The 27,783-nt window shown below is 45.0% G+C and overlaps 1 protein-coding gene and 1 non-coding gene across 2 annotated transcripts in view; one reads left to right on the top strand and one right to left on the bottom strand.

Moving 5' to 3' along the window:
* SLC7A8 (solute carrier family 7 member 8) overlaps positions 1–27,783 on the top strand; it is a 57,092-nt gene that overhangs the window by 6,800 nt on the left and 22,509 nt on the right. The window contains exons 2-3 of the mRNA XM_036843054.1: positions 14,128–14,332; positions 15,403–15,554. Of these exons, the coding sequence (XP_036698949.1) occupies positions 14,128–14,332; positions 15,403–15,554 (357 nt within the window). The remainder of the gene's footprint in view (positions 1–14,127; positions 14,333–15,402; positions 15,555–27,783) is intronic.
* TRNAS-CGA lies at positions 14,580–14,652 on the bottom strand. Its single transcript has one exon. It is a non-coding gene; the product is annotated as a tRNA-Ser (tRNA).

Below are 27,783 nucleotides of genomic sequence, written 5' to 3'. Positions count from 1 at the left end.
GACCTTCTCAGAGAGGCCAGCACCATATGTATCACTTTTTCTGAATTAAATCAGCTTACTGAAGTGGCATGGAGGTATGGGGCATACTGAATGAGGCTTTCAAGTTGCCCAGCTACCAAGGTTTTCTGCTTTCCTCTGAGGGTTAATCCAGCAGCACAGCTGCCTGCAAAGAAATGCTTCAGGAATGTCTGTTGTTGCTCTTGTTGTTTGGTTGTTATTTTGGGGGGAGTGGTGAGGGGTTATCAAAAAAGCAGGCATAAAAAAAAAAAAAAAAAAAAAAAAAAGCAGGCATGAGCAAATAATCCCAAGAATATATTCTGAACCACCCCAAACAACAGAAAGTTAGGAGTCCATCCCTTCTAATTTTTAACTCCCAGCTGAGCGTACAGAGCAAGAAGGATCATGCCTTGTTCCCCTCCCAGAACTTGCCTGCAAAAGAGCCCTCCCCACCCTCACCCCCCCACCGGCTCTTCTCCCTGGACATCTGGAATGGCAAAGTGCAGTCAGCTCCCTGGCTCAGGGGTAGGGGCTGCTGGTCATAGGGTTTGGATCGGCCCATATTTTAACATTTCGCAAACACTCATTCAGCATTATGTGCTAGGCCCTGTGCTAAGCACCGGTAAATTTTATTTCTGAGAAGCCAAATTATCTCTCAAGTCTATTTTAAGCTGTTTTATTTATAGAATGAATGAAGTCTGAGCTGAAAAGCTTTATCGATTGCATCTCATCCCTCATCGTTCGACATGGTCATGAGTCTTCCCATTGGTTTGCTCCCTGCTGTAAATATCTTCAGCATTACCAGTGACGTCACTCCTGGGGAGAGAGTTTCACATTATGCCTTAAGATGTTCTGGGCAACCTCACACTGAGCAGCATATTGTGAAGGCCGATTACCCAGAGTGTGTTCCATTGCTGCAGAATTGTTAGTGTACTTTTCTCACTATATATAGATTTCAAGGTGTCTGTTTGTACATCTGTGAGATGCGTAATGCTTTAGCTGCCCCTTTAGAGTACAATTCTGCATAGGGTGTTTACTCAGCAGCTGATACAGCCAGGTCAGGTTGCCTTAGGGATAAGGAGACATTTGTTAAGTGGGCCCTGATGCTGGAAGTAGGAAGCATAGAATGAATTTTTCCATGATTTGTATCAGCATGCTGTGGAAAGGGAGGAATCATTGATGATATCACAGAACAGGAAGAGCTTTGGAGATAGTCCTGGATTTTTAAACTACTTCTCTATTTACAAGCGTGGTAACCTGGAACAAGTTAATTATCAGTAAAATAGAAATTTCTTGTGGAGTATTAAAATAAGGCTGGTATCCTATGTTATATGTTCAGTAAATATTAGTTTCGTTCTCTCCTTAAGCTCATCGTCCACCACCCCCTCTTCCCCCAGTCCCCACTCCCACCCCACCTCCACACTCACTAATTCTGGTTTAGAAACGTAGATTAGATTAGGTTGATTGAGTGATGGGAAGAACTGGCCAATTCAGCCCAAGTCTGACCTGTTTATCAAGCAGCCAGTGCTTTTCCTTTTCTCTCTGTTGACTTGAGTCTACTTACTCATCAGCTTCTTGTGCTTCCCCTGTTCCAGGAAGCTTTTTTTGAACAGCCTCCGCCGGTGACCTTTTCTATCCCTAACATCTTGTCATGAGTCATGATTGCGCTCATGCAACTTCTGCTCTCCCTGGTGGTGTCAGTTGGGTGTCCACCTGCATCATGTTCACTTCTCCGCACGATTCCCTGAGGGCAGGGACTGAGTCTTTCTCATTTTCACATCCCCATGTATTCAGCCTGTCACAGGGTAAGTGCTTAGAAAGTATTCGTTGAAAGCCAGATCATCCATTAGAGATCTGTCTGCCAGCAACGTGAATATGCTTTATTTTTTTGGCCGCATTCGGGATCTTAGTTCCCCGACCAGGGATCGAACCTGCGCCCTCTGCAGTGGAAGCGTGGACTCTTAAACACTGGACCGCCAGGGAAGTCCCTGAATATGCTTAACAATACCGTACACTTAAAAATGGTTATGGTGGTAAATATAATGTTGTGTGTTGAAAAAAAAATTTTTTAGCTTAAAAATGAGTTATTCTCATAAACAATAAATTTTGCACTTAGCAACAAACAAACAAAACACCAAGCACCCAAATCTCATCTAAGTTCAGATTTGAAAAGGACTTTAGGAATTAACCAGATGATGACAGGCTTATCTCAACCTTGGCACTATTACCTTTTGGGCCAGATACGTTGTTGTTTTGGGGGGCTGTCCCATGCAGCATCTCTGGCCTCTATCCATTAAATGCCAGTAGCACCCCCTCCCCAGTTGTGACAGCCAAAAATGTCTCCAGACACTACCAATTGTCCCCTGAGGGTGGGGAGATGGTGCAGAATTGCCGCTGGATGAGAACCACTGAGGTAGACAAAGGCTCTCACTGCTGGTGCCTGGTTTCCCAACCAGACAGGGAGATGCTGGAAGCCCGATGTGAATCCTTAATGGTCATTTTTGAGGGCTTAGCACTCTTAGCCCCTCAGGCCAGGATGCCTGTTTTTCAATGGCTGGTGGGTGGTAGTTGGCTCCAACTATTATGTTAAAAGTCCATGTGTGAACAAGTGCTTCCCAATTACCTTTCAAAGCAAGCGTGTACAGAGTGCGTGCTCAATAAATACTTCTTGAGATGTAATTATCTGTTGGCCACCCACCTGTGGCATCTAAAAATTGTACCCAGACAATGCTTCATGGTCCTGGCTCTGCAGTGCTATTTCAGAGCCAAACTTCCAAAGCAAGACCATTATTGGTGTCTTCTAGAGATTATCTCTATCCCTACCGCTATAAATCCTAGTAGCTCCTTATATTTGCTGGCATTAAACAGATTATAAAGTGTTTCCACGCATGTGTGGTCGCCTTTCATCCCCACAGCAACCCTGTGAGGTAGGCAAGGCAGGAGCAAGTATTCCCATTTAACAGATGAAGTAGGGGCTCTCAGAAAAATTCAGGTCACACGGCTTATGAGTGGCAAAGCAAGAACTCAGTGGCTCCTCCGACTCTAAGTCTAGCGCCCATTTCACTCTTTAGCATGGAATCCGAACCAGCAGAGTCCTAGAGCGCCTTCCACATCTCTGTTCGGCAGGAGATGGCAACACCACAGGGTGTGTGTCGGAGTCTTGACCAGCCGTCACCCTGAGGTAGCTGTTTGTACAATCCTGATGGGAAGTGGACACAGGGTGAGAGACATGGTGAGATTCCAGGCCTGCCATGAGGATCAAAGCCTGGCCTCGATATGCTGACCCTACTTCCATGCTGTTCCCCTAGTCCTGAAAATCCTGAGACCCTCCCAGCCACTTTGTGGGAGAAGCACAAAGAAGGTTCACCTTGGCTTTCTCTGGACATCATAGAAAAGGACAGAATCTCCAAGGGCCAGGAGAAGCTCTGGCTAGATTCCAAGACGAGCATGAGTCAGTAGGGAAGGCCAAAGCCTTTTGGATTTGAGGGTCTGTTGGGCATTAGAAGTCTGTCATTCCACGCCGTAGGAAATTCTCTGATGGCTACAGCTTACTAGCATGGACAGGCCTGGAAGTGAGTAAGGCCTTAATAGGAATCACATGCGTATTTGCCTACAGGTGAAGTCAGCAGTTATTCATGGCAAATGTGGATTTTCTCAATTCCAGCAGTTTTTCTAGTGACAACTTGCCCACTAATACAACTTGGCCCCTTTTTAATGGAGTGGTTCACTTGGCTTTTCTTTGCCAGAACAAGCCAAGCTGGACCTCATTGTCCAGGCATTCTAGGACTGATTTTTCACTAAAGGAGATCTATGTGATGGGATGGTTATTTTCCCAATTGGGGTGGATGAAAGAGAGGATTGAAACCCTGACCTCCAGTACCTTGGCTCTACCAGACAGTTGGGCATCTCATTCTTGAATGGCTTTGTAGATGATGAGTCTAAGAGGAAAACAATGGAGAAAAAAAAATCCCCGCCATAATCAACTTTCTTCCAACCTCTCATCAAGAAAAGTTCATAACCAAGGTAGAAAAGCCCTTTCCCAGTTCTCCTTTTTCTTTTTTTTTTTTTAATAAATTTATTTATTTTATTTATTTATTTCTGGCTGTGTTGGGTCTTCGTTGCTGCATTGCTGCACGTGGGCTTTCCCTAGTTGCGGCGAGCGAGGGCTACTCTTCTTTGCAGTGCGTGTGCTTCTCATTGCGGTGGCTTCTCTTGTTGCAGAGCGTGGGCTCTAGGCACGCGGGCTTCAGTAGTTGGGGTACGCGGGCTTAGTTGCTCCGCAGCACATGGGAGCTTTCCAGACCAGGGCTCGAACCTGTGTCCTCTGCATTGGCAGGCGGATTCTTAACCACTGCGCCACCAGGGAAGCCCCCAGTTTTCCTCTTTCAAAGCCACTCCAGATAACCCTCATTTGGACAGTGTAAAGTTTAAAAGCCCTGCAGTTAAGGTGTGTGTTGTGTGATTTGTAGAGGAGAGGCAGCTTGGAGTAGGAGGAACCCTTGGGCCAGGAGTCCAGGGTCACGCCTCTCGTCCAGGCCTTGCTACCTATGCAGTATGTGACTTTGATCAAGGCTCTTCGCCTCTCTGAACCTCAGTCTTTGCAAAGGTAAATAGGGATGATAGTGCCTGCCCTGTGCACCCAAGAAAGTAGCTGTGAGAATCAAGTAAGGTAATGGACATGAACATTTTGTAAATCATCATTGAACGTGGTATTGCAATAGAAGGAAAGAATCAGATCTGTGTTCCTGGTTTTTAATAAGCATCTTCTGTGAACCATTCTCATTGCCTATAGGGTGGAGCATGTAAAATTGACAATTTTCAGGGAAAAGCTTAAGGCTGTGACAGAAGATTTAGGTTCTAATCCAGTTACTACTAACTTACCCTGTGATTTAGGCAAATAACTACCTCTCTGGGTCTCAGTTTCTTCATCTGTAAAATAGGGATAATAATACCTCCCTCATTTTCTCCATTTGGAAAAATGAGAATAATGGTTGCCCCACTTTCTTTCCCCATAAATTGGAGATGGTAATAGTAGCCAGTCTACTCAGCAGTGAAATGAGTGGGTTGCTTTACTCATTTGCCTACAGTACACACTTGACATATTTCAAAGCTTTTGGAGGCTCCAGATAAACAGGTATATTAAATTGCTCTGTGGAGATCAGTTCTAGATTGACATCAGACATCATTTATTCAGTAAATATGTATAGAGTGTTTACTATGTGACATTTCACAGGTAAGCAATACAGTTTCTGCTTTCACAGAGCTTGCAGTCTTAGTGGGGGAGATATATATTAATCAAATAATTACACTAAAGATTGTATATAATAGGCATCACTTTTTAAAAATTTATTTTCATTTATTTTTTTATTAATTTAATTTTATTTATTTTTTATACAGCAGGTTCTTATTAGTTATCTATTTGATACATATTAGTGTATATATGTCAACCTCAATCTCCCAATTCATACCACCACTCCACCCACCCCCCAACCCCCCCCAACTTTCCCCTCTTGGTGTCCATATGTTTGTTCTCTACATCTGTGTCTCTATTTCTGCCCTGCAAACCAGTTCATCTGTACCATTTTTCTAGGTTCCACATATATGCGTTAATATACGATATTTGTTTTTCTCTTTCTGACTTACTTCACTCTGTATGACAGTCTCTAGATCCATCCACGTCTCTACAAATGACCCAATTTTGTTCCTTTTTATGGCTAATATTCCATTGTATATATATACCACATCTTCTTTATCCATTCGTCTGTCGATGGGCATTTAGGTTGCTTCCATGACCTGGCTATTGTAAATAGTGCTGCAGTGAACATTGGGGTGCATGTGTCTTTTTGAATTATGGTTTTCTCTGGGTATATGCCCAGTAGTGGGATTGCTGGGTCATATGGTAATTCTATTTTTAGTTTTTTAAGGAACCTCCATACTGTTCTCCATAGTGGCTGTATCAGTTTACATTCCCACCAACAGTGCAGGAGGGTTCCCTTTTCTCCACACCCTCTTCAGCATTTGTTGTTTGTAGATTTTCTGATGATGCCCATTCTAACTGGTGTGAGGTGATACCTCATTGTAGTTTTGATTTGCATTTCTCTAATCATTAGTGATGTTGAGCAGCTTTTTGTGTGCTTCTTGGCCATCTGTATGTCTTCTTTGGAGAAATGTCTATTTAGGTCTTCTGCCCATTTTTGGATTGGGTTGTTTGTTTTTTTGATATTGAGCTGCATGAGCTGTTTATATATTTTGGAGATTAATCCTTTGTCCATTGATTCGTTTGCAAATATTTTCTCCCATTCTGAGGGTTGTCTTTTTTGTCTTGTTTGTAGTTTCCTTTGCTTTCCAAAAGCTTTTAAGTTTCATTAGGTCCCATTTGTTTATTTTTGTTTTTATTTCCATTACTCTAGGAGGTGGATCAAAAAAATCTTGCTGTGATTTATGTCAAAGAGTGTTCTTCCTATGTTTTCCTCTAAGAGTTTTATAGTGTCTGGTCTTACATTTAGGTCTCTAATCCATTTTGAGTTTATTTTTGTGTATGGTGTTAGGGCATGTTCTAATTTCATTCTTTTACATGTAGCTGTCCAGTTTTCCCAGCACCACTTATTGAAGACACTGTCTTGTCTCCATTGTATATCCTTGCCTCCTTTCTTATAGATTAGTTGACCGTAGGTGCGTGGGTTTATTTCTGGGCTTTCTATCCTGTTCCACTGATCTATATTTCTGTTTTTGTGCCAGTACCATATTGTCTTGATTACTGTAGCTTTGTAGTATAGTCCGAAGTCAGGGAGTCTGGTTCCTCCAGCTCCGTTTTTTTCCCTCAAGACTGCTTTGGCTATTTGGGGTCTTTTGTGTCTCCATACAAATTTTAAGATTTTTTGTTCTAGTTCTGTAAAAAATGCCACTGGTAATTTGATAGGGATTGCATTGAATCTGTAGATTGCTGTGGGTAGTATAGTCATTTTCACAATATTGATTCTTCCAGTCCAAGAACATGGTATATCTCTCCATCTGTTTGTGTCATCTTTGATTTCTTTCATCAGTGTCTTATAGTTTTCTGAGTACAGGTCTTTTACCTCCTTAGGTAGGTTTATTCCTAGGTATTTTATTCTTTTTGTTGCAATGGTGAATGGGATTGTTTCCTTAATTTCTCTTTCTGATCTTTTGTTGTTAGTGTATAGGAATGCAAGAGATTTCTGTGCATTAATTTTGTATCCTGCAACTTTACCAAATTCATTGATCAGCTCTGGTAGTTTTCTGGTGGCATCTTTAGGATTCTCTATGTGTAGTATCATGTCATCTGCAAACAGTGACAGTTTTACTTCTTCTTTTCCAATTTGTATTCCTTTTATTTCTTTTTCTTCTCTGATTGCCATGGCTAGGACTTCGAAAACTGTGTTGAATAATACTCATGAGAGTGGACATCCTTGTCTTGTTCCTCATGTTAGAGGAAATGCTTTCAGTTTTTCACCATTGAGAACAATGTTTGCTGTGGGTTTGTCGTATATGGCCTTTATTATGTTGAGGTAGGTTCCCTCTATGCCCACTTTCTGGAGAGCTTTTGTCATAAATGAGTGTTGAATTTTGTCAAACGCTTTTTCTGCATCTATTGAGATTATCATATGGTTTTTCTTCTTCACTTTGTTAATATGGTGTATCACATTGATTGATTTGCGTATATTGAAGAATCCTTGCATCCTTGGATAAATCCCACTTGATCATGGTGTATGATCCTTTTAATGTGTTGTTGGATTCTGTTTGCTAGTATTTTGTTGAGGATTTTTGCATCTATATTCATCAGTGATATGGGTCTGTAATTTTCTTTTTTTGTAGTATCTTTGTCTGGTTTTGGTATCAGGGTGATGGTGGCCTCATAGAATGAGTTTGGGAGTGTTCCTTCCTCTGCAATTTTTTTTTTTTTTTAATTTGGCTGCATTGGGTCTTCATTGCTATGTGCATGCTTTCTCTAGTTGCAGTGAGCAGGGGCTATTCTTCGTTGTGGTGCATGGGCTTTTCATTGCGGTGGCTTCTCTTATTGCAGCGCACAGGCTTTAGGCACGCGGGCTTCAGTACTTGTGGCTCATGGGCTCTAGAGCGCAGGCTCGGTAGTTGTGGCACACGGGCTTAGTTGCTCCGTGGCATGTGGGATCTTCCCGGACCAAGGCTCGAACCCGTGTCCCCTGCATTGGCAGGCAGATGTTTTAACCACTGTGCCACCAGGGAAGTCCCCTCTGCAATTTTTTGGAAGAGTTTGAGAAGGATGGGTGTTAGCTCTTCTCTAAATGTTTGAGAGAATTCCCCTGTGAAGCCATCCGGTCCTGGACTTTTGTTTGTTGGAAGATTTTTAATCACAGTTTCAATTTCATTACTTGTGATTGGTCTGTTCATATTTTCTATTTCTTCCTGGTTCAGTCTTGGAAGGTTATACCTTTCTAAGAATTTGTCCATTTCTCCCAGGTTGTCCACTTTATTGGCATAGGGTTGCTGGTAGTAGTCTCTTAGGATGCTTTGTATTTCTGCGGTGTCTGTTGTAACTTCTCCTTTTTCATTTCTAATTTTATTGATTTGTGTCCTCTCCCTCTTTTTCTTGATGAGTCTGGCTAAAGGTTTATCAATTTTATTTATCTTCTCAAAGAACCAGCTTTTAGTTTTATTGATCTTTGCTATTGTTTTCTTTGTTTCATTTATTTCTGCTCTGATCTGTATGATTTCTTTCCTTCTACGAACTTTGGGTTTTGTTTGTTCTTCTTTCTCTAGTTCCTTTAGGTGTAAGGTTAGATTGTTTATCTGAGATTTTTCTTGTTTCTTGAGGTAGGCTTGTATCGCTATAAACTTCCCTCTTAGAACTGCTTTTGCTGCATCCCATAGGTTTTGGATCGTCGTGTTTTCATTGTAATTTGTCTCTAGGTATTTTTTGATTTCCTCTTTGATTTCTTCAGTGATCTCTTGGTTATTTAGTAACGTATTATTTAGCCTCCATGTGTTTGTGTTTTTTACATTTTTTTCCCTGTAATTGATTTCTAATCTCATAGCGTTGTGGTCAGGAAAGATGCTTGATATGATTTCAGTTTTCTTAAATTTACCGAGGCTTGATTTGTGACCCAAGATATGATCTATCCTGGAGAATGTTCCGTGTGCACTTGAGAAGAAAGTGTAATCTGCTGTTTTTGGATGGAATGTCCTATAAATATCAATTAAATCTATTTGGTCTATTGTGTCATTTAAAGCTTGTGTTTCCTTATTAATTTTCTGTCTGGATGATCTGTCCATTGGTGTAAGTGAGGTGTTAAAGTCCCCCACTATTACTGTGTTCATGTCGATTTCCTCTTTTATAACTGTTAGCATTTGCCTTATGTATTGAGGTGCTCCTATGTTGGGTGCATATATATTTATAATTGTTATATCTTCTTCTTGGATTGATCCCTTGATCATTATGTAGTGTCCTTCCTTGTCTCTTGTAACATTCTTTATTTTAAAGTCTATTTTATCTGATATGAGTATTGCTACTCCAGCTTTCTTTTGACTTCCATTTGCATGGAGTATCTTTTTCCATCCCCTCACTTTCAGTCTGTATGTGTCCCTAGGTCTGAAGTGGGTCTCTTGTAGACAGCATATATATGGGTCTTGTTTCTGTATCCATTCAGCAAGCCTGTGTCTTTTGGTTGGAGCATTTAATCCATTCACGTTTAAGGTAATTAACAATATGTATGTTCCTATTACCATTTTCTTAATTGTAATGGGTTTGTTTTTGTAGGTCCTTTTCTTCTCTTGTGTTTCCCACTTAGAGAAGTTCCTTTAGCATTTGTTATAGAGCTGGTTTGGCAGTGATGAATTCTCTTAGCTTTTGCTTGTCTGTAAAGCTTTTGATTTCTCCATCAAATCTGAAAGAGATCCTTGCCGGGTAGAGTAATCTTGGCTGTAGGTTCTTCCCTTTCATCAGTTTAAATATATCGTGCCACTCCCTTCTTGCTTATAGAGTTTCTGCTGAGAAATCAGCTGTTAACCTTATGGGAGTTCCCTTGTATGTTATTTGTCGTTTTTCCCTTGCTGCTTTCAGTAATTTTTCTTTGTCTTTAATTTTTGTCAATTTGATTACTATGTGTCTCGGTGTGTTTCTCCTTGGGTTTATCCTGTATGGGATTCTCTGCACTTCCTGGACTTGGGTGGCTATTTCCCTTCCCATGTTAGGGAAGTTTTTGACTATAATCTCTTCAAATATTTTCTTGGGTCCTTTCTCTCTCTCTTCTCCTTCTGGGACCCCTATAATGCGAATGTTGTTGCATTTAATGTTGTCCCAGAGGTCTCTTAGGCTGTCTTCATTTCTTTTCATTCTTTTTTCTTTATTCTGTTCCACGGCAGTGAATTCCACCATTCTGTCTTCCAGGTCACTTATCCGTTCTTCTGCCTCAGTTATTCTGCTATTGATCCCTTCTAGTGTAGTTTTCATTTCAGTTATTGTATTGTTCATCTCTGTTTGTTTGTTCTTTAATTCTTCTAGGTGTTTGTTCTTTAATTCTTCTAGGTCTTTGTTAAACATATCTTGCGTCTTCTCGATCTTTGCCTGTGTTCTTTTTCCGAGGTCCTGGATCATCTTCACTATCATTATTCTGAATTCTTTTTCGGGAAGGTTGCTTATCTCCACTTCATTTAGTTGTTTTTCTGGGGTTTTATCTTGTTCCTTCATCTGGTACAAAGTCCTCTGCCTTTTCATTTTGTCTGTCTTTCTGTGAATGCGGTTTTCCTTCCACAGGCTGCAGAATTCTAGTCTAATTTGTTTATTTATTTACTTATTTTTGGCTGTGTTGGCTCTTCATTGCTGCACATGGGCTTTCTCTAGTTGAGGCAAGCGGGGGCTACTCTTCGTTGTGGTGCACGGGCTTCTCACTGTGGTAGCTTCTCTTATTGCGGAGCATGGGCTCTCGGTGCATGGGCTTCAGTAGTTGTGGCATGGGTGCTCACTAGTTGTGGCACATGAGCTTAGTTGCTCCGTGGCATGTGGGATCTTCCCAGACCAGTGCTTGATCCCATGTCCCCTGCATTGGCAGGAGGGTTCTTAACCACTGTGCCACCAGGGAAGTCCCAGCATCACTCTTAAGTAAATGTAATGTGAATGTTCTTTGGGCTCCAGTACATAGCTGTGCTCTGAGTGACATTCCTCCCCCTGTAGAAGTTCTAGAGGCCGCTAAGGAGGAGGAGACATCTGATTCTGGTTTTCTAGGTAGCGGCTTCCTAGAATCAGGGCAAGGCATTCCTCTCCTTCCCATCCCGTAGCCCTCAGTTTTGGTTAGCATAATTCAATTTTTTTTCCACTTTTATCTTTGTCATTTTAATTGGTCAAAATTAAGATTGTTGATGGGGAGAGCTCAAGTTTTATAAAACGAGAACTCTTGTCCCAATGCCAACCCTCACCATCTACTATGGCAGCTCCATGGAAGGACACGTTATCCAAGAACCAGTGGAGACAGGAAGTAGCCAGACCCTCGAAAAGGGCTGTTGGTCTTGCACCTCCCACCCTCCACGTGGGGTGATAGGGAGGGGCACATACTGTGGAAATGTCAGAATGAAAGCTGGAGAACCGAAGTGCTCACTCATCTCCACTGCGGTGTTTTCTAAGAACCTTAGTGGAACTTTGACACTCCTCATTCCTGAGAAGATGGAATCTTTTCAGTAACATCCACCGCCCTTTTCCCTGTGGCAGCAGCCATTCCTGGTTCTGAGAAGTGCCTAGCTATCTCCCCACCACCCTTTCGGCACCTTAAAGACCAAAGTCAAACCTTGTTTTTCTCCCGTATTGATTGTTTTTCTAACCCCTCGAGCTAGTTTTATAACCTTCTATTGCTCTCTTCTTGGCTGGCTTTAAAATGCCCTACAGATGACTCTCCTGATTAATTCCTACCAGACAAGGAGTTTACTATTACCTTTCAGCACTATCAGCACTCCCATCTCACGTTTAGTGTGGCAGGTGAAGGGTCAGTTGACAGGGTGACTGTGTCCTGAGTCCTGGGATGCTACCAGGAGGCCCTTTTAGTCTCCACTGACCCAACATCCATGCACAGCACACATGGGGACAGGTTGAGGACAGAGGAGGGCTGAAAGGTGTCCTCTCATTCCAAGCCTAGGACTTTAAATAAAAATACCAAAAAAGGAAAAGCCTTTAAGAACTGGTGGCACCTGGGATCTCATTTTTCTATCTCTCTTTGCCTGATGTTTAGATCACAAACTTGAACATGAGGGATTGTTTCTTTTAGCTTCACTTCTATATGCAGCCCTGTTCTGTTGGGATAGAGTTAGCACTAGGGGAAAGAAGGCCTGTTTGAGACATAAATGTGCCTCCTTCCCATCGGAATCTAGCTGTGGCCCCAGGCCCTCCGATTTCGTATTTCAGTCTCACCGCTTGGCTGTTCTTATGCTCCTCCTGGGCCCTTCCCTCTCTCATTACTCATCTCACGCAGCAATTTTTTAGTTTGAAAAGGAGCAGCATATTCTATGTCCCGAAAGAATGAAATATTACTGCTTTTAGGATGTGAATATTCTCTTCTCTTCCCCTTTGACTGAATTTTGGTTTAGAAGTGAAAGTTTCAGGACTGGATTGAGGTTGAGTTGTAGTTGAGATCCGAAAGTCAGTTTTCGAAATTCGAGCATAAAATCGTATATTCTGCATCTTACTCAGCCCAGAACTTGTTCCAAACCACGGGTGAGAGGGCATTCTTTTTTTTGGCCGTGCTGTGCAGCATGCAGGATCTTAGTTCCCTGACCAGGGATCGAACCCGAGCCCCCTGCAGTGGAAGCTCAGAGTCCTAACCACTGGACTGCCAGGGAGGTCCCCAAACCACTAAAGAGAGATGGTGGGAATTTGAGGTGTCCTCAGAACACTGTCAAATCCAACTGGCCTCAGCTGGCTGCCAGCTCTGTATTTCGACCTGGATCTCTTTAATCTCTGCTTCTTCCCTCAGGCCCTCATTAGTTTGGTGGGGTGGGGCACGACGAGGGAGCTTTCAAAGCACCTATCCCGCAGACCCTGATCCCTGGACTCATAAGAAGTGGACAAAGGAAAGCTTAGAAAGGAACATGTCAGGAGCTGCCTCCACACTCCTGCTCCTCCCCCGCCCGACACACACATCCTAGTAGCCAACATTCAGTCCCTGGGGCTAGCCTCACCTCTCAGGAGCACACCATCCCCTTGCACACAGAACAGAAGTGGATTAGTGGAAAGAGCCCTTGGATTAAGCATCAGGAGACCGACTTCTAGATCCAGTTTTACCTACCAGTAGCTGTGGAATTTGGAGAAAGCCACTGAACCCCTCTGTGTCTTAGTCTCTGTATTTGTAAAATAGAGAGAAACGCCTGTACTTCCTCCTCCTCCTGATTCCATGAGGTGGTTGTGAGGGGCACATGAGACAATGGAGGGGAGCGACCTTTGGAAGAATATAGTGCTGAGGCTTTGCACATATTACACCCCGACAAACCACTTCCAAACTACCAGGGCTGTTCTTATAGGGCTATTTCATGCTCCGCACCAAGGGTGGGGCCATGTGTCTGGGGTAGAGGCCAGCCTCCAGGGGTGCTGTCCATACTCGTGGGTCTTGAAGACCCCCAGGCACAGGGTGTGACCAAAATCTGTCCAAAGGCATTACCCTTCAGCTCATTTTTAAAGCTTTCTTACTGGCAGCCGGTCTCAGAACAGCCCATTTTTTCCAGCCCTTCCATTTCCAGCCAGCCTTAAGTAAGGCCTCTGTCACCACCTTGGCTGAACTATGTTCAGCCCAGTCAGTACAATCTGCACCACCACTTACTACTGTGTGGACTTGGGCAACGCACTTGGTATCTCCGAGACTCAGTTTCCTCCTCTGTAAAATGGGAGAAATGGTATCTGACTCTGTACGCTTGTCCGGAGGATTAAATGACGCATGTAAAGTACCCGACCAAGTTCCTGGTCTCTACGTGTCCATTGTCTGCTCCTCTTTCTCCTACTTCTAAGGAGAATTATTGCTAGACATACCTGCCTGGAGGGGATTAGCGCATCCCAAAGGCATTGCATCAGATCAAAGGTGAGAGCGCCCCTGCAGGTGCTGGTCCTGCCAACTGTACTGACTGTACCGTCTCCCCTGGTACCCTTGGTGCCTCTTGCAGGGAACATCATTGGCTCCGGAATCTTCGTCTCACCCAAAGGTGTGCTGGAAAACGCCGGCTCTGTGGGCCTCGCTCTCATCGTGTGGATCCTGACGGGCCTCATCACAGCTGTGGGAGCCCTGTGCTATGCTGAGCTCGGGGTCACCATCCCCAAATCTGGAGGTGACTACTCCTACGTCAAGGACATCTTCGGAGGCCTGGCTGGGTAAGAGGATGTGCGGGGAACCGAGCAGTCCCGGAAGCCGAGGCCCGGGCTTTCCAGCATGCCGAAGAGCGCTAGAGCTTGGGATTCCTCTTTTGCCTCTAAGTCATGGTTGCCAGTTCAGCCTGTGTCCCCTTGATGCCCCTGAGAGTGGCAGAGGAACCAGGCTGTAGTTTTAATCTCTGTTTAGGGTTTTTTGTTTTCTGTTTTTCTTTTTTTTTGCTGTGCCATGAAGCTTGTGGGATCTTAGTTCCCAGACCAGGGATCGAACCTGGGCCCTTGGCAGTGAAAGCATGGAGTCCTAACCACTGGACCACCAGGGAATTCCCTTAATCTCTGTTGACCTTAGTGGGCAAGATTCTATGAGTGAGAACAAGTAGAACTAAATGACAACTCTGATTGGAGATGCGCGGGGAAAGCACATCACAAAAACAAAGCCCTTTTATCCTGACAAATGAGAGTGACCACTAAGGTACGGGGTACTTTTCACGTTACTGAGGATAACGGTTTCCCTGATTCCAGACCCTGATCTTGAATTTCCTCAGCCCCTGCAGCCCTGTTACTGAAGAGCTCAACCCTCACCAAGGGGCCCAAGGGCGTGGAGGACACTTCCCCCTCAAACCCCCAGCCGATGCCTCCCCTTGGCACTTGCTTAAGTGGCCACACCTTTAGCATGCCCTGGCTGTGAAGATTCTGGGGTTGCAAATTTTCTTTTCCACCAGTGGATGCTGGGGGCCAGAGTGGTAGAGAAGAGATGATGAAATGATGAAAGGCACAGGGAGAGTGAAAGGACACCAAGACGTGTCAGTACTAGTTGAAACAGCTTTTCATCGTTAAACCAATTTACCGTCATTGCAGAGGGCTAGGTGTCTCGTCTGGGCGGTGGCTGGGTTCCTCAGCATCCCTGAAAACAAAAAGGAACCGCACCCCTTTAGCCCACCTGCCTCTCCTAACACTGCCCAGTGACTTGCCCGGGCTTCCCTGATGGCTTCTGAATCCCTGCCCTGCCAGGCAACGGGAGCGGGGGTCTTTATTGGTGTCTTGGCTCAAGTCCTGTCCCATTCCCCCTCCAGGTTCCTGAGGCTATGGATTGCTGTGCTGGTGATCTACCCCACCAACCAGGCTGTCATCGCCCTCACCTTCTCCAACTATGTGCTGCAGCCGCTCTTCCCCACCTGCTTCGCCCCAGAGTCTGGCCTTCGCCTCCTGGCTGCCATCTGCTTATGTAAGTGCCATCTGGGCCTTGCTTTCAGGATGGCGCCTTCTAGCTTTCCTCGCGGTCTACACATCTCTGGTTCTCCTTCCTCTCCCTCTTTCTTTCCTCCCCTCCTTTTTTTTCTTCCTTGTTACTTTTCAGTTTCCGATTTGCATGCTGTGGACAAATGGATTCCACATATAATTGTCTGGTGTTTAAAAAAAAAAAAAAAAAAGAAGAAACTTAAGTATTGATAGTTGTTCACAGGCACAGTAATTTTCACTGGCAGGGTTCTTTACATCAAATAAAGTACTTTCACTTGTATCATCTGACCCGAGCCTCACAACAAATCCATAAGGTAAGCTGGGCCAGTATTACAATATTACAATTTTCCTAGAGCAGAAAAGGAAACGGAGCCAGGAAAGTGAATTAGCCAAGGTGATTCCTTCTCTTTCCAGCACACACCACGCTGGAGACTCCCTGCCTCTCATGGGAAGACTTTTCTGGCCTCTCAACCTGCCAGCTCACATCTTAAAACTCTCTGGGAGGAGAGTGCAAAGGTGTGAGTTGGGAGAAGACAAATAGCATGTCCATGGTCCCCGCCCTTGATGAGTTTTCTGTCTAACTAGGCAGAAAAGCCATATAGACAGATTCCATGGTTAGGATTCAATTGCAGTAAAAATTCCGAAAAGGGGAAAAGATCTCTGTGAGCTGGAATAGGTTAGAGAGGCTTTATGGAGAAGTTTGGCAACCTGTATTTCTAGGAAGTCTCAACACTTAATCTCTGATAATCAGGGATCTCAATGGATTGGGGTATGTTCTACCTTTTAGCCAAAAACTAATTTCTAAAGTAAATATTTGGACTTTTTCAGAGGCTCCACTTCTAGAGTCAGCTCAGTCCCTGCCTTCCCACACCTTCCAACACACATCCACCTAGCTGAGGGCAGTGACCATCCTGGTCACACTCTGTCCCAGGTCTTGACACTTCCTTCTGTCCTGCTGGTGGGAAGGGGAGGGGGGGGGTCACTCGCCCACCCAGGAGCTGGGGTGGGACCTGAGGGGTGTGTGCCCTCACTGGCAGTGGTGTGCAGCCCCGCGATAGACGCCATCATCTAGGCAAGTGGCACTGTGGAGCCAACATACTTGTTTGGAGCGTACTCCTTGTGCCGGTTGGGCCTGCTCGTGGATCTGGAGGCACAGGGATGTGGGCTTCAGAACCGGGCTTCCCGAGCCTGCATCTCCGCACCACTTTCTAAGTGCAGCCAGTGCTTGGCCAGGTCACCGGCCCACCTCCCGCGAGGTGAGGCTGAGATCTCACGTGTGCTGTACGTTGCCGTGGCAAGGATTGCCCAAGACAAGAGTGTTCTTAGCACAGCATCGGGCACCTCGTGATCCTGTCGTGTAGTCACCGAGGGTGGTCACGAGGATAGTCACTTGGTCCTTGCTTGCTGGCTGGATCTGGAGCTGCAGGAGGTGAGAGGAGGGGGAAGGGGGCATGGGAATGCAGGAGGAGTGGCTGTTTCTGCCATCAGATAGGTTAATGGGGGTGGGAAGGGGGACCACAGAGTGCAGGCCACTGCTGTTTCAGCATCTCCTGCCCACAGACACAGTTTCCTTTTTCCTGCTGATGCTGCTAAAGTATCTCAGGCAACAGGCCACCCTTACCCTCCAACTATAAATCAAGAACCCTGAGGCTGTTCAGTCCTCCCCTAGGATAGAAACCAGGCCACAGGGTAGAGTTCCCCGGGCAACTAGACCCCCCGGCTTCCTTTGCGTTCCCCAAACCCGCCAAGTCTAGGTAGGTGACTCCTTGAGCAAAAACCCTGTAGAGTTTTGGAAAGGATCGGATGAGAAATGACGGTGGGAATGGCCGGATGCTGGTGGAGAGGCAGAAAGAACCTGCTGTAACTGGCTTGCCTTCTCAGAGCCTGAAGGGAGTGAAGGGGGGAGGAGAGCGAGAGAGAAGGAACTGCAGATTTGGCTCCAGCTTATGCAACTGCAGCTGCCACTTTGAGTTATTCTATTATTTGGGTCAAAGCTGATTATTCACTGCTGAGTCAGCAACATATCCCTAGCCACCAGGCAGTAAAAAAAGAAAGTCTTTTATATTTTAATTAAATGAAAAGCCTTTCTCCCTTCTCCAGAGCAAGTATGTTAGTGGGAGGAGGGAGTTAGGAAGCAGGGGAATGGGAGGGATTAGAACTTAGTTTTGGTACCTTCCTTTTGTGATTTGCTTGGGTATTTCTCTTTTCTTTCTTTCCCTCTCTCTCTCTACCCCTCCCCCTCCCTTCCTCCCTCCCTCCCTTCCTTCCTTCCTTTCTTATTTCATAAGTAAGTGACTATATTCTCTAAGTAAGAGTCAAGTAATATATAAAGAGAGTTGACCAGGAAAGCGTCCTCTTATCTTTACCCCTCTCCCCTGCCCAGGAGCCCTGGTAACAGTGGATAGGTATCCTAATAATTCTAAGTAAAATGCACCTCTCAGCACACACATCTGGGTATATAGACATACATTTTGACAAGTTATTTCTGCAGCTTGCACTTTTATCCTTTAGCCACATCTTGTGGCTACTACCTGAGTTTCTAGTTATAAACAAAGTGGTCCCGGTGACACAGAAGGAGCGCCAGGTGTTCTGGGGTCCCCCATTTGTATATCCTGCTCCCTAACTATGGGTTTTCCTTCTGTTTGTCCCCCCTCTCTTGGGGACTGGGCCACCTTTCACTCGGGCAGCTGCCGACCTCCTTCCTCTCTTTTGGGGCTGGGGTCACATCCAGCATCTGAATTAGAATCTTTTCTTCTCATTCAAGTCCCCCTCTTCCTGAATGCCTTGTACAAAAGAAGCTCCTTCTCCTTTCTTGCCCTGAGGAGAAAGGAGTACCCTGCATGCATTTCACAAGCAAAAAAAAAAAAAAAATGCTTCTTATCTTGTTTTCTATCTTTCTACTATGATTCCGAAGAGGCTAGTTTTCCAAGGCTTCAGATTTCTCCTCCTTCCTTGAGTGATTTGGAAGGTTAAGGATTTCACTGTAGGTATTACTTTTAACCCTGAGTTGCTTTGCAATTCCTCTTCAGGAAGTTTCCAGATGCATGATGCATGATGCTTTGGTAGATACCTGTGTGTGTTGTTTTGCAAATCTCTTACAAATTAATCCCTTGACATCAGAGTGTTCAACAGTCCTTCCTAACTTCTAAATCCCTTACTCTCAGTTCATTTTCCTTTGAGGTTTCATATTCTCGAGCCCCAAACGTCTCATTCCCATGCACTAAACATATCACCTCAGGTACCTGGACAGTGTTGTCTTCTTGCCCTCCCCTGGTCCCCAAAGAGTGCTGTGCGTGTCTCACCAGCCTTGTATATATTGTTGAGAAGGAAGAAATTTTTCTCTACCCTTCTAGGTTCTTCTGGCTGGTCTAAGAATTAAATTGACATAAAACAGATTAACGAGAAAAAATCAAACAAAAGTTTAATAACAACTATACTTAGAAGAGACCCAGAAAAACTGAGTAACTCACCAAAATAGTCAAAACCCTCACCTTAAATATCACCTTCAGCTAAAGCCAAAAGAGAATGTTGGGGTAGAGGTTTGGGACTTCAAAGGGAGGAAGGTAATTGACATGAAAATGAAAAGCAAATGTTTGGTAAAAAATGTTTGCTGAGCCATGTGGAGACAATGGGGCAGAGAGTGGACTCTAATCTTTAATCTCCCCACCACCCAGCCCACATTTTGCTGATATCTCTGGTGATAGCACTACTCCGGGAACAGGTCCTCTATCTAAATTCTTTTTAGGCAGTTGTGGGGGAAGGGCAAAATTTCTTCCTGAGTCTTTTGGGCCTTGATTGTTTCCAGCTTGAACTAATCTGCATGCCAGAGACATTTTGGGTGGCACATTTTGGTCCCCTACAGTCTCGCCTTCGAAACTTCTAGAATTGTCACATTCCAAAAGTTGAGTTGATAGATTGCTTTATATCTCGTCGAACGAGTCTCTTAGTCCTGACAATAGGTCACTTCAGTTACTCATTTCAGGAGGTGGGGATGCAGGTGGGCACTCAAAGTTAGGCCTACAGGGTATAAGCAACCAGGTATTTAATAAGAGGCATTTCTGTGGAGACAAAGAAAAATAGAGGTTAATGGTTGAAGCAAATTATAAACCCAGTGTCTGAGTCCTGAGAGTTGCCAGCTGAGATTTCTAGATGTTAGGCTCAAAGCATCTTTTGTAGTTTGAAATCTCTTGTGATGTCATCTGGTGTTCAGGTAAACTTCCTGAGTGGCTTACAAAGCAATAGGCACAAAGATTGTCTAAACGTGGGTTATTGTGGTGATCTTGCTTAAGTTTATATCAGGTTGTTCAGTTACAGTTTGTAGGGCTTCAAGAAAAGGACAGCTTTAGTTCTCGATAATTTCAAGTCAAAAGTGAGAGAAAAATTGAAAATGTAAGCTTGGAGAGTTGTAGCCAAATATTTGAGGAAACTAGAAGAATTCAGGATCCAGTCCAGTTTACGGGTAGAAAAACAAAACCTCAAAGATGATTAACAGAATTAGAATTTAATATCCATAAGCGTGTATTATAGTTTCCATTGAAACATAATTTTTTCTCTCTCTCTAAAATCACCTTCATCTTTACCAAAGATAGCCAAATTAAGACTCATTTGTTTGTAAAATAAATTTAATTTTATTAAACTTGGCCTGATTGTTTACATAAGTCCAGGCCTTTTAAAATATGCTTTGCTGGAACTGTTCATAAGGAATTGCCAGATTGAACTTTTAATTGCCTCTCGAGGCCAGGAAGCCGCACCAAGGACATGACATTAGACTCACCCTGTAATACCTATGAATTTGGGTGAATTTTTCTCTCCTTGAGGTTCCCAAAATTACCTTGAGGTTCTTGTGCCTGCCAGGAAGGAACTTTCCTTACTCACCTGGTAAAGCTGCTGGGAACCCTGAAGGCAAGGTACCAGGTTGTTTTTCCAAGGGGCTTTATGGCTCCATGAAGTCAACCTTAGTTCTTTAAAGCTGTCTGGTCACATCTAATTCTATGTATGTCTCTCTCAAATATGACAATCCAGTCAAAGCCCTGGTAATATAACCAGTATTTCTTTTTTAAAAAAAATATTTATTTATTTATTTATTTTGGCTGTGCTGGGTCTTAGTTGCAGCACTCGGGATCTTTGTTGCGGCATGTGGACTTCTTAGTTACAGCATGTGGACTCCTTCCTTAGTTGCAGCATGTGGACTCTTAGTTGCGGCATGCATGCGGGGTCTAGTTCCCCAACCAGGAATTGAACGTGGGCCCCCTGTGTTGGGAGCTCGAAGTCTTACCCACTGGACCACCAGGCAAGTCCCATAACCAATATTTCTAATTGTATCATGTTATAAGGAGAACAGATTCTTACTGAACTTATACAAATAACTATATTGCCATGAAAATAAGAGTACTCACTGAGTTTCCAAATTTTAGAGACATCAGGTAGGGAGAAAAAAGATAATTGTTTCGTCTTTGTTAAGCAGTTGTAAACTGTCATACCAGTAGTTTTTTGATTGGCAAACTTATGAATGCATATCATAATTTCTAAACCATACATTTCCTCATAACATAATGCTTTTTTTTCAAAGTGGTACAAGACATGTTTTTAATAAATGTAAACTTCTTTAGTTTTTCTGTAATAAGACAGAAGTAGGTAAACTTAGACTTCTTAGCAGTTAATGTTTCAGTATTTTATCTTATTTGGAAGTGATCTAGACATTCAGTGAATCCCCATCATTTAACTTAGCAAAACTCCAAAGTTTTAAATTACTAAAAGATTTGGAGAAACCATTTTTAAGTGGACATACCATAAAACATAATAATTATTAAAGAGTTCACCTAAAAACTGCTATCCCATTTACATTTATTTAATTTACTTGTTTCCAACAATTAATGTTTAGATTACCCATGAAAACTTCCTGAGACATTAGACAAAGTCAACCATCATGCCAAGCTATTTTTCTTTTCTTTTTTTTTTAAAATTAATTAATTTATTTATTTTTGGCTGCGTTGGGGCTTCGTTGCTGTGCATGGGCTTTCTCTAGTTGTGGCGAGCGGGGGCTACTCTTTGTTGCGGTGTGCGGGCTTCTCATTGTGGTGACTTCCCTTGTTGCAGAGCTCAGCTCCTAGGCATGTGGGCTTCAGTAGTTGCAGAACGTGGGCTCAGTAGTTGTGGCACGTAGGCCCTAGAGTGCATGGGCTTCAGTAGTTGTGGCATGTGGGCTCAGTAGTTGTGGCGCACGGGCTCTAGGGCACGCAGGCTTCAGTAGTTGTGGCTCGTGGGCTCTAGAGCGCAGGCTTAGTAGTTGTGGCGCACGGGCTTAGTTGCTCCATGGCACGTGGGATCTTCCCAGATAAGGGATCAAACCCGTGTCCCCTGCATTGGCAGGCGGATTCTTAACCACTGTGCCACCAGAGAAGTCCCTGTGCTTAATTTTCTTTAAGCCAACTAAATGGAGCTCTTTTACAAATTAATTTTGGCAATACCACTTGGAGGTAGAAAATACCACACATCTATAACACATGTATATAGACATATACAAACACGCAAACAGACACAGAGACCCCATAGTCCCATTTCAAAATTTCAGCCATGAATTGGGTACAGTTATACAAAATCCACTCAACTGGGTTTCTGGCAGGTGGAACAAATCAGGGTCACCTGTTTAAGGGGATTTCCAAGGAAAAAAGAAACTGCAAATCCATCAGTTAATTACCATACTGAGCTCCTACACTGAGTGGAGGTGAGGCATTATTTATACAGAGTCTTGGAAGTGATTAAAGGCTAGTGAAAAGATGGGTGTACAAACAAATAATTACAATATAATGTGATGACAAAAGAATGTACCACACAAGAGAAAGGTGCTTCAGAGTTGGGACAGGAGTGCTAGGGAAGGTTCCCAGATTGAGCTGAGTCTGGAAAGGTAAGTAGGCAGTCTCCAGGTGGGCATACAATAGAACAGCCAGCTAGAGGGAAGAGCATAGGTAAGACTTGGAGTCAAGAAAGAAATGACTCGTTGGAGAAAAGCAAGTACTTTTGTGTGGGTGAGGCCTAGGAGAGAGACGGGAGATAAGGCAGAAGAGGTGAGTACGAGCCAGATCGTAAAGGACTCTACATATCATGCAGAGAAGAGCAGACTTCATCCAAGGAACCACCGAAGGAGTTTGTGCAGAGGAGTAACATGATTAGTTTCACATTTGAGTGAAGAAGACCGTGACACTTGAAGCAGGGAGACGAGTCAGCAGGCTAAGCATTTTTCCAGGCCAAAGAGGTGGTGGCCCAAAATAAAAACGAAGTTACAAGGTGACAAAAACAAGAAAGGATTAGAAGTAGAATCAGCCGGCCCTGTCGACTGATCGACTACTAAGAGGGAGAAATCTAGTTGATCTACAAATCAGAATTAAAGAAGTTTCAAATGAAATATGTTTCTACTTAACTGTCTCCAGCGTTTGTGTTGAGCAGTTACCAATGCTTTCTCTCTATTTCTGCCTTCCACGTCCTCTCCAAATCCCTGAGATGCTGAGCAGGTCTTTGGTTGGAAGTCTTCCTCAGGGTGGTTACCCCAGGATGCTGGTCAAAAGCCCGCTCTGGAACAGAAGGGGAGTGGGACCCTGGGGAAGCCTTATATAAATGAGAATCACAGCACTTTGTTCATTCAGCAAACATTTATCAAGGGCCATGATGTGCTCGATACTGTTCTTGGCCCTGAGAATTGGGGCATGAGATAGCTGGAATTTTTTAGGCCTGGGCTGGAAAAGTAATGAGTAGGAACTAAAGGGGGCTCCCCCAGGTAGCACAGCATGCTGTGTCCTGTCTCCCCTGCTTTCCCTGTGTCTTCCATTTTTCTCTTCTCCCCCACCCCAGCTCAGGAGCCGTGTTTAGCTAATGCTGAAGAATTACTCAGCTCTTGGAAATTGCTGAGCTGGGTGTTTGGGCTTCTTGGCTGAACTAAGTACTGGATGGTGATTCAGCAGAAACTTCAGGTCCAACAACTGGCAGGGAGGGATCAGGATAAGAAGGAAGGGTAAGAGGAGCCAGGAAGGGAAGGGAAGGGGGTGGGGCAGCATTGGCAGGCGCTTAGCTGGAAGTGTCCGGGTCGAGCTGTGTGAATCAGGATGTCCAGAAGCTCCAGAGCATCTGTGCACCCCTCCTCCGCTGCTCGTTTGTCCTTGGAGGAGAGAGGCCCTTCCAAAGGTTCAGCACATCTCTCCTTAGAGGGCCTTCTTAGATTTCTAAAACATTGCCAGTGCTTCAAGATGAAAAGGGCTGGAGAAGGGAAAACTTGCTGTAGTCTGGTAGGTAAGATCTGTTTCAGAGCCCCACTGTGCACCTTACAGGAGCTGGAATCAGGGCTTAGTTTATAGGGAAGAGCTGCTTTGACTTTGTTGTTGTTGTTGCTTTGTTCTGATGTTTTTGTCTTTCACCAGTCAAGTTATTTACTCATACAATAATGCCAGCCTTTGTTGTGGGTAGGCAGAGACTTGAGACTTTATAACTCGGCTCCTGATCCCATATGAAAAATGTCTTGGCCCTGGGTGAGCCCGGAAGGATTCTAGAGAGCTGGCTCTGTGTCTCTACTCCTACCTCAATTTCCTCCCAGGCTCTCTGAGGTCTATGAGGAGGAAAGATAGCTCAGGCTGGCCTGTGTGGGCAGAATTGGAACCTTATCCAAGTCTCAGGATTGTGTGCCTTAGAACTCAGATAGGGCTCCGGTGTTTTCTTTGCCTATCAGTGCCTTCTGGCAGCCGGCAATGGTTACCTCCTAGATCTGGAACCGGCTGAGGTTAGGCAGGCTAAGGGAAGCAGCGTTTCCACAATTAGAAACACGTGCCCAGTTCCTTCTAAGGAGCCGCCTCCAGCCTATCACAGAGCCAAGTGCTGCCACACCCGCCGCGGCAGGCGGCGAGCTCACGCGCTGCTGGGTGCAGGCACCACCCTGAGGACTGGTCGGTGGGGCCTCACCTCGCCCCTTTTGCTCCAGGTCCAGAGGGAGGGAGTCAGGGGGAGCTGGCCAGAGCATGGCAGAAGGCGGAGAAGTGCATGCCCCAGCAAAAGGGGAGACTAATAAACCAGCGCTTCTGGCTGGCCCATGACCCAGGTGAAATTTATAGCTGCTTCAGAGGGCCGGGGAACTCCATCCCGGAAAGGTGCTTATTTTGAAGCTCTGGAGGGGAACAGGGTGTTCTGATTTCTACCAAGTGGCGTCACTAGCTTCCCTTTCAGCAGCTATCTGCTTTAATACATTCCATCTTTCTTTTTTCTGTCCTGGCCTTCTCTCTCTATTATGCTCCTTTCAAGCTCGCTCTCTCTCACCCGTAATGGTGTGTATTGTTCCTCCTCTTCCTTCCTCCCCCGTGTTGTCTCTCATGCTCACTCTTTTCCTCTGTTCTTCACCATCTGTCTTTATGGACTTTGGCAAGTCTGGGCATTTTTACTGCCTGTTTTCTCTTATCTGAAAAGACAAAGAAAGCCCTGGTTCTGGAAATGCTAAAGGAAAACAAGCCTTTCCAAGCTGCCTCCAGTTCACTCCTAGGAATGAGCCAGCAATACCAAGAAATCCAAATGGAGTTCCTGGAGTTGGAGGGATATCTGATGGTGACATTGATAAGGGACCAGAGGAGGGGACACAAGGAAGAAAAGCAAGTCTGCTTGTGGGAAATAATTTTCCAAAACCCTGGGGGCGATGAACACAACGCTCCTGGATCCTGAGGGGCGGCCATCCTGGTCTTCCCCTTTTTCACACTGGCATCTTACTTCCTGCCGCCCAGAAAGCAATCTGGCCAGCATCTTCAGATGACAGACTCAGAGCCCCTAGTGGCACTGTCAGCAGTGACCATAGGTACCACTGACAGGAGCAAGGGAGAGAGAGGATGTGGGAATGGGAGAAGGGAAAGAAGGGTGATGTGCATATGGTACAAGAAAGGCTGGTGTAGTGGCAGAATAAGCAACTGGGAATTGGTGGGGGTGGGGGAGCAGGGGGCCCAAGGGGGGCAGTCCTGTCTTTGGCACTAATAGCGGGGGTCTTCACTCACATATAAGATGAGGTTCTGGGTCTCTCTGACTGCCCATGAGGCTGGAAATGTGCCTCTGGGTACTAGGGTGCAGACCTCTCCCTCCAGTACCAAGAGCTGTCTGCAAATGAGCCCCAACCAGGTCATTCTAATCAGCACTGTTCTTATAACAATCAATCCAGCCTCCTGGGCTTCCCTGGTGGCGCAGTGGTTAAAAATCCGTCTGCCAATGCAGGGGACACGGGTTTGAGCCCTGGTCCGGGAAGATCCCACATGCCATGGAGCAACAAAGCCCACGAGCCACAACAACTGAGCCTGCATGCCACAACTACTGAAGCCCACGTGCCTAGAGCCCGTGCTCCGCAACAAGAAAAGCCACCACAATGAGAAGCCCGCACACCACAACAAAGAGTAGCCCCCGCTCGCTGCAACTAGAGAAAGCCCGTGCACAGCAACAAAGACCCAACACAACCAAAAATAAATAAATAAAAATCCAGCCCCCTATCCAAATGGCCCCTTCCTGACTTTCACCCGTCAGACCAGACCAGTGTGGTTCATGGAGCAGAAGCTGGCTTGGCGAAAAGAATGAGTTTGGTTTGGGGACCCATGTGGGAAAGTGTTCATTGGCCCTCTGATGAAGACACAAAATGACCCTTTGCCAGCCCAACTCAGCAAGAAGCCAAAGTCTTGTGTCCAGAAGCAAGGGAGGACCTGAAGACGGTCATCCAGTGGTCACTGAGGGATAGCCTGTGCTTTGTGAGCTTTCTCGGGGGAAGGAGAAGAAGCCATGATATGTACCCTGCCCCCAACTCTGCCTAGCATCACTGGTACTTGCCCTCCCTGCTTCATGGGGCTGTCCCACGATGTAAAAACCCTGATATTTACTCCCTAGGGAAGAACAATGGCTCCTGTGCACACTTGGTATTTTCTGACTAGATTTGTTCATCTATCCATCCTCTATTCAGTAAGCGTTAGCACCTACTGTGTGCCAGGCAGATACAGGACCTCAAGATCACCCTGGCCAGCAGAGTGTTGTTAATGGCTGTGTGCACTATTGGCTGCAGAAGAATAGGGAAGTTTCATTCTTCTCTGGGCCCGATGGGTAGAGCAGGCGCAGCAACAACAGCATTCCTTGCTTTCTGTAGGACATTCCGTCCTGCAGAATGGGTGGTGCAACTTTCTTGTGGAGACCAAGGCACAGGGACAAGCTTGAACATCTGGGCTCCTGGTTCAGTGCCTCGGCCTTATGCTTACCAGCCCCATAGTCCCCTAATCCACCTTTGTGCCCACACTTTCAGACAGCTTGGGTTGAAGGACCCCAGAGCAGGTAATTTGTGGATGAGTATCCTCCTGAGAAAAAGGTTGAAACAGATGAGAAACTGAGGCAAAGGGTCAGGGATAGAGGAAGAAGCAAGAAGGGAGAAGCAATGCAACAGTGCAAGATAGGTCCTGATGTGTGATACGGCGTCTCCGAGACCCTCCAAACCGTCCCCTTTCCCATCCACTCTGCTTTGCTGCCAGTCATCAGCATTATCCTGAGCAAGTCGTGGCCTCTTTTTGAGTTCTAGTTTCTTAGTGTATGAACAATAAAAATGACCACAACATTTTATACAGCAGCACACAGGTTACAGAGCATCCTCGTGGGATTGAAATGGACCACACTTCCATCTTACAGAGAGGGAGGGGAGGTTCAAAGAGTTTGACTGGCTTGTCCAGAGAGTAAGTGACCATGCCGGGAAGGGCATCATGGCCATTGGGTTCTTCAAGTTCTAAGTTGTCTGATTCTTAGTCCGCCCAGGCTGCCAGGTCCCTCCGAGGGAGCCATCTCTGCCTCCATCCCTCCAATTTGCTCAACCCCACCGGCACCATTACCACTTCACTCCGTATACAAGCTGATCTGAGCTCTACTTGCTTGCTGTGCACTTGAAAAAGACACCAGAAACCCACGTGGTCCTCCACCCGCCAGGTGTTGCCGGGTAGAGGTGAGGGAAAGAGTGATAAAGTCACAGCCCTGGCTCTGTGAAGGTTGTAGAGACTTAAGACCAACCCCACAATCCCCTAATCCATCCTTAAAATTTTCTGAAGAAAGATTTATTTATTTATGCTAATGACTCACTGGTGTTCTGTTTCAAAATGGACTAGAGAGATTGATTTTCAATTGCCTCTTTTACTGATAGTCTTTAATGTATTAATTTAAGGTAAAATTTCCCCCCAAATGTTGTT

Source organism: Balaenoptera musculus, chromosome 2 (genome assembly GCF_009873245.2).
Source record: "Balaenoptera musculus isolate JJ_BM4_2016_0621 chromosome 2, mBalMus1.pri.v3, whole genome shotgun sequence".
Taxonomy (NCBI): Eukaryota; Metazoa; Chordata; class Mammalia; order Artiodactyla; family Balaenopteridae; genus Balaenoptera; species Balaenoptera musculus.
Note: the sequence above shows the minus strand (reverse complement) of the source record. Positions and strands in the feature narration are given on the sequence as shown.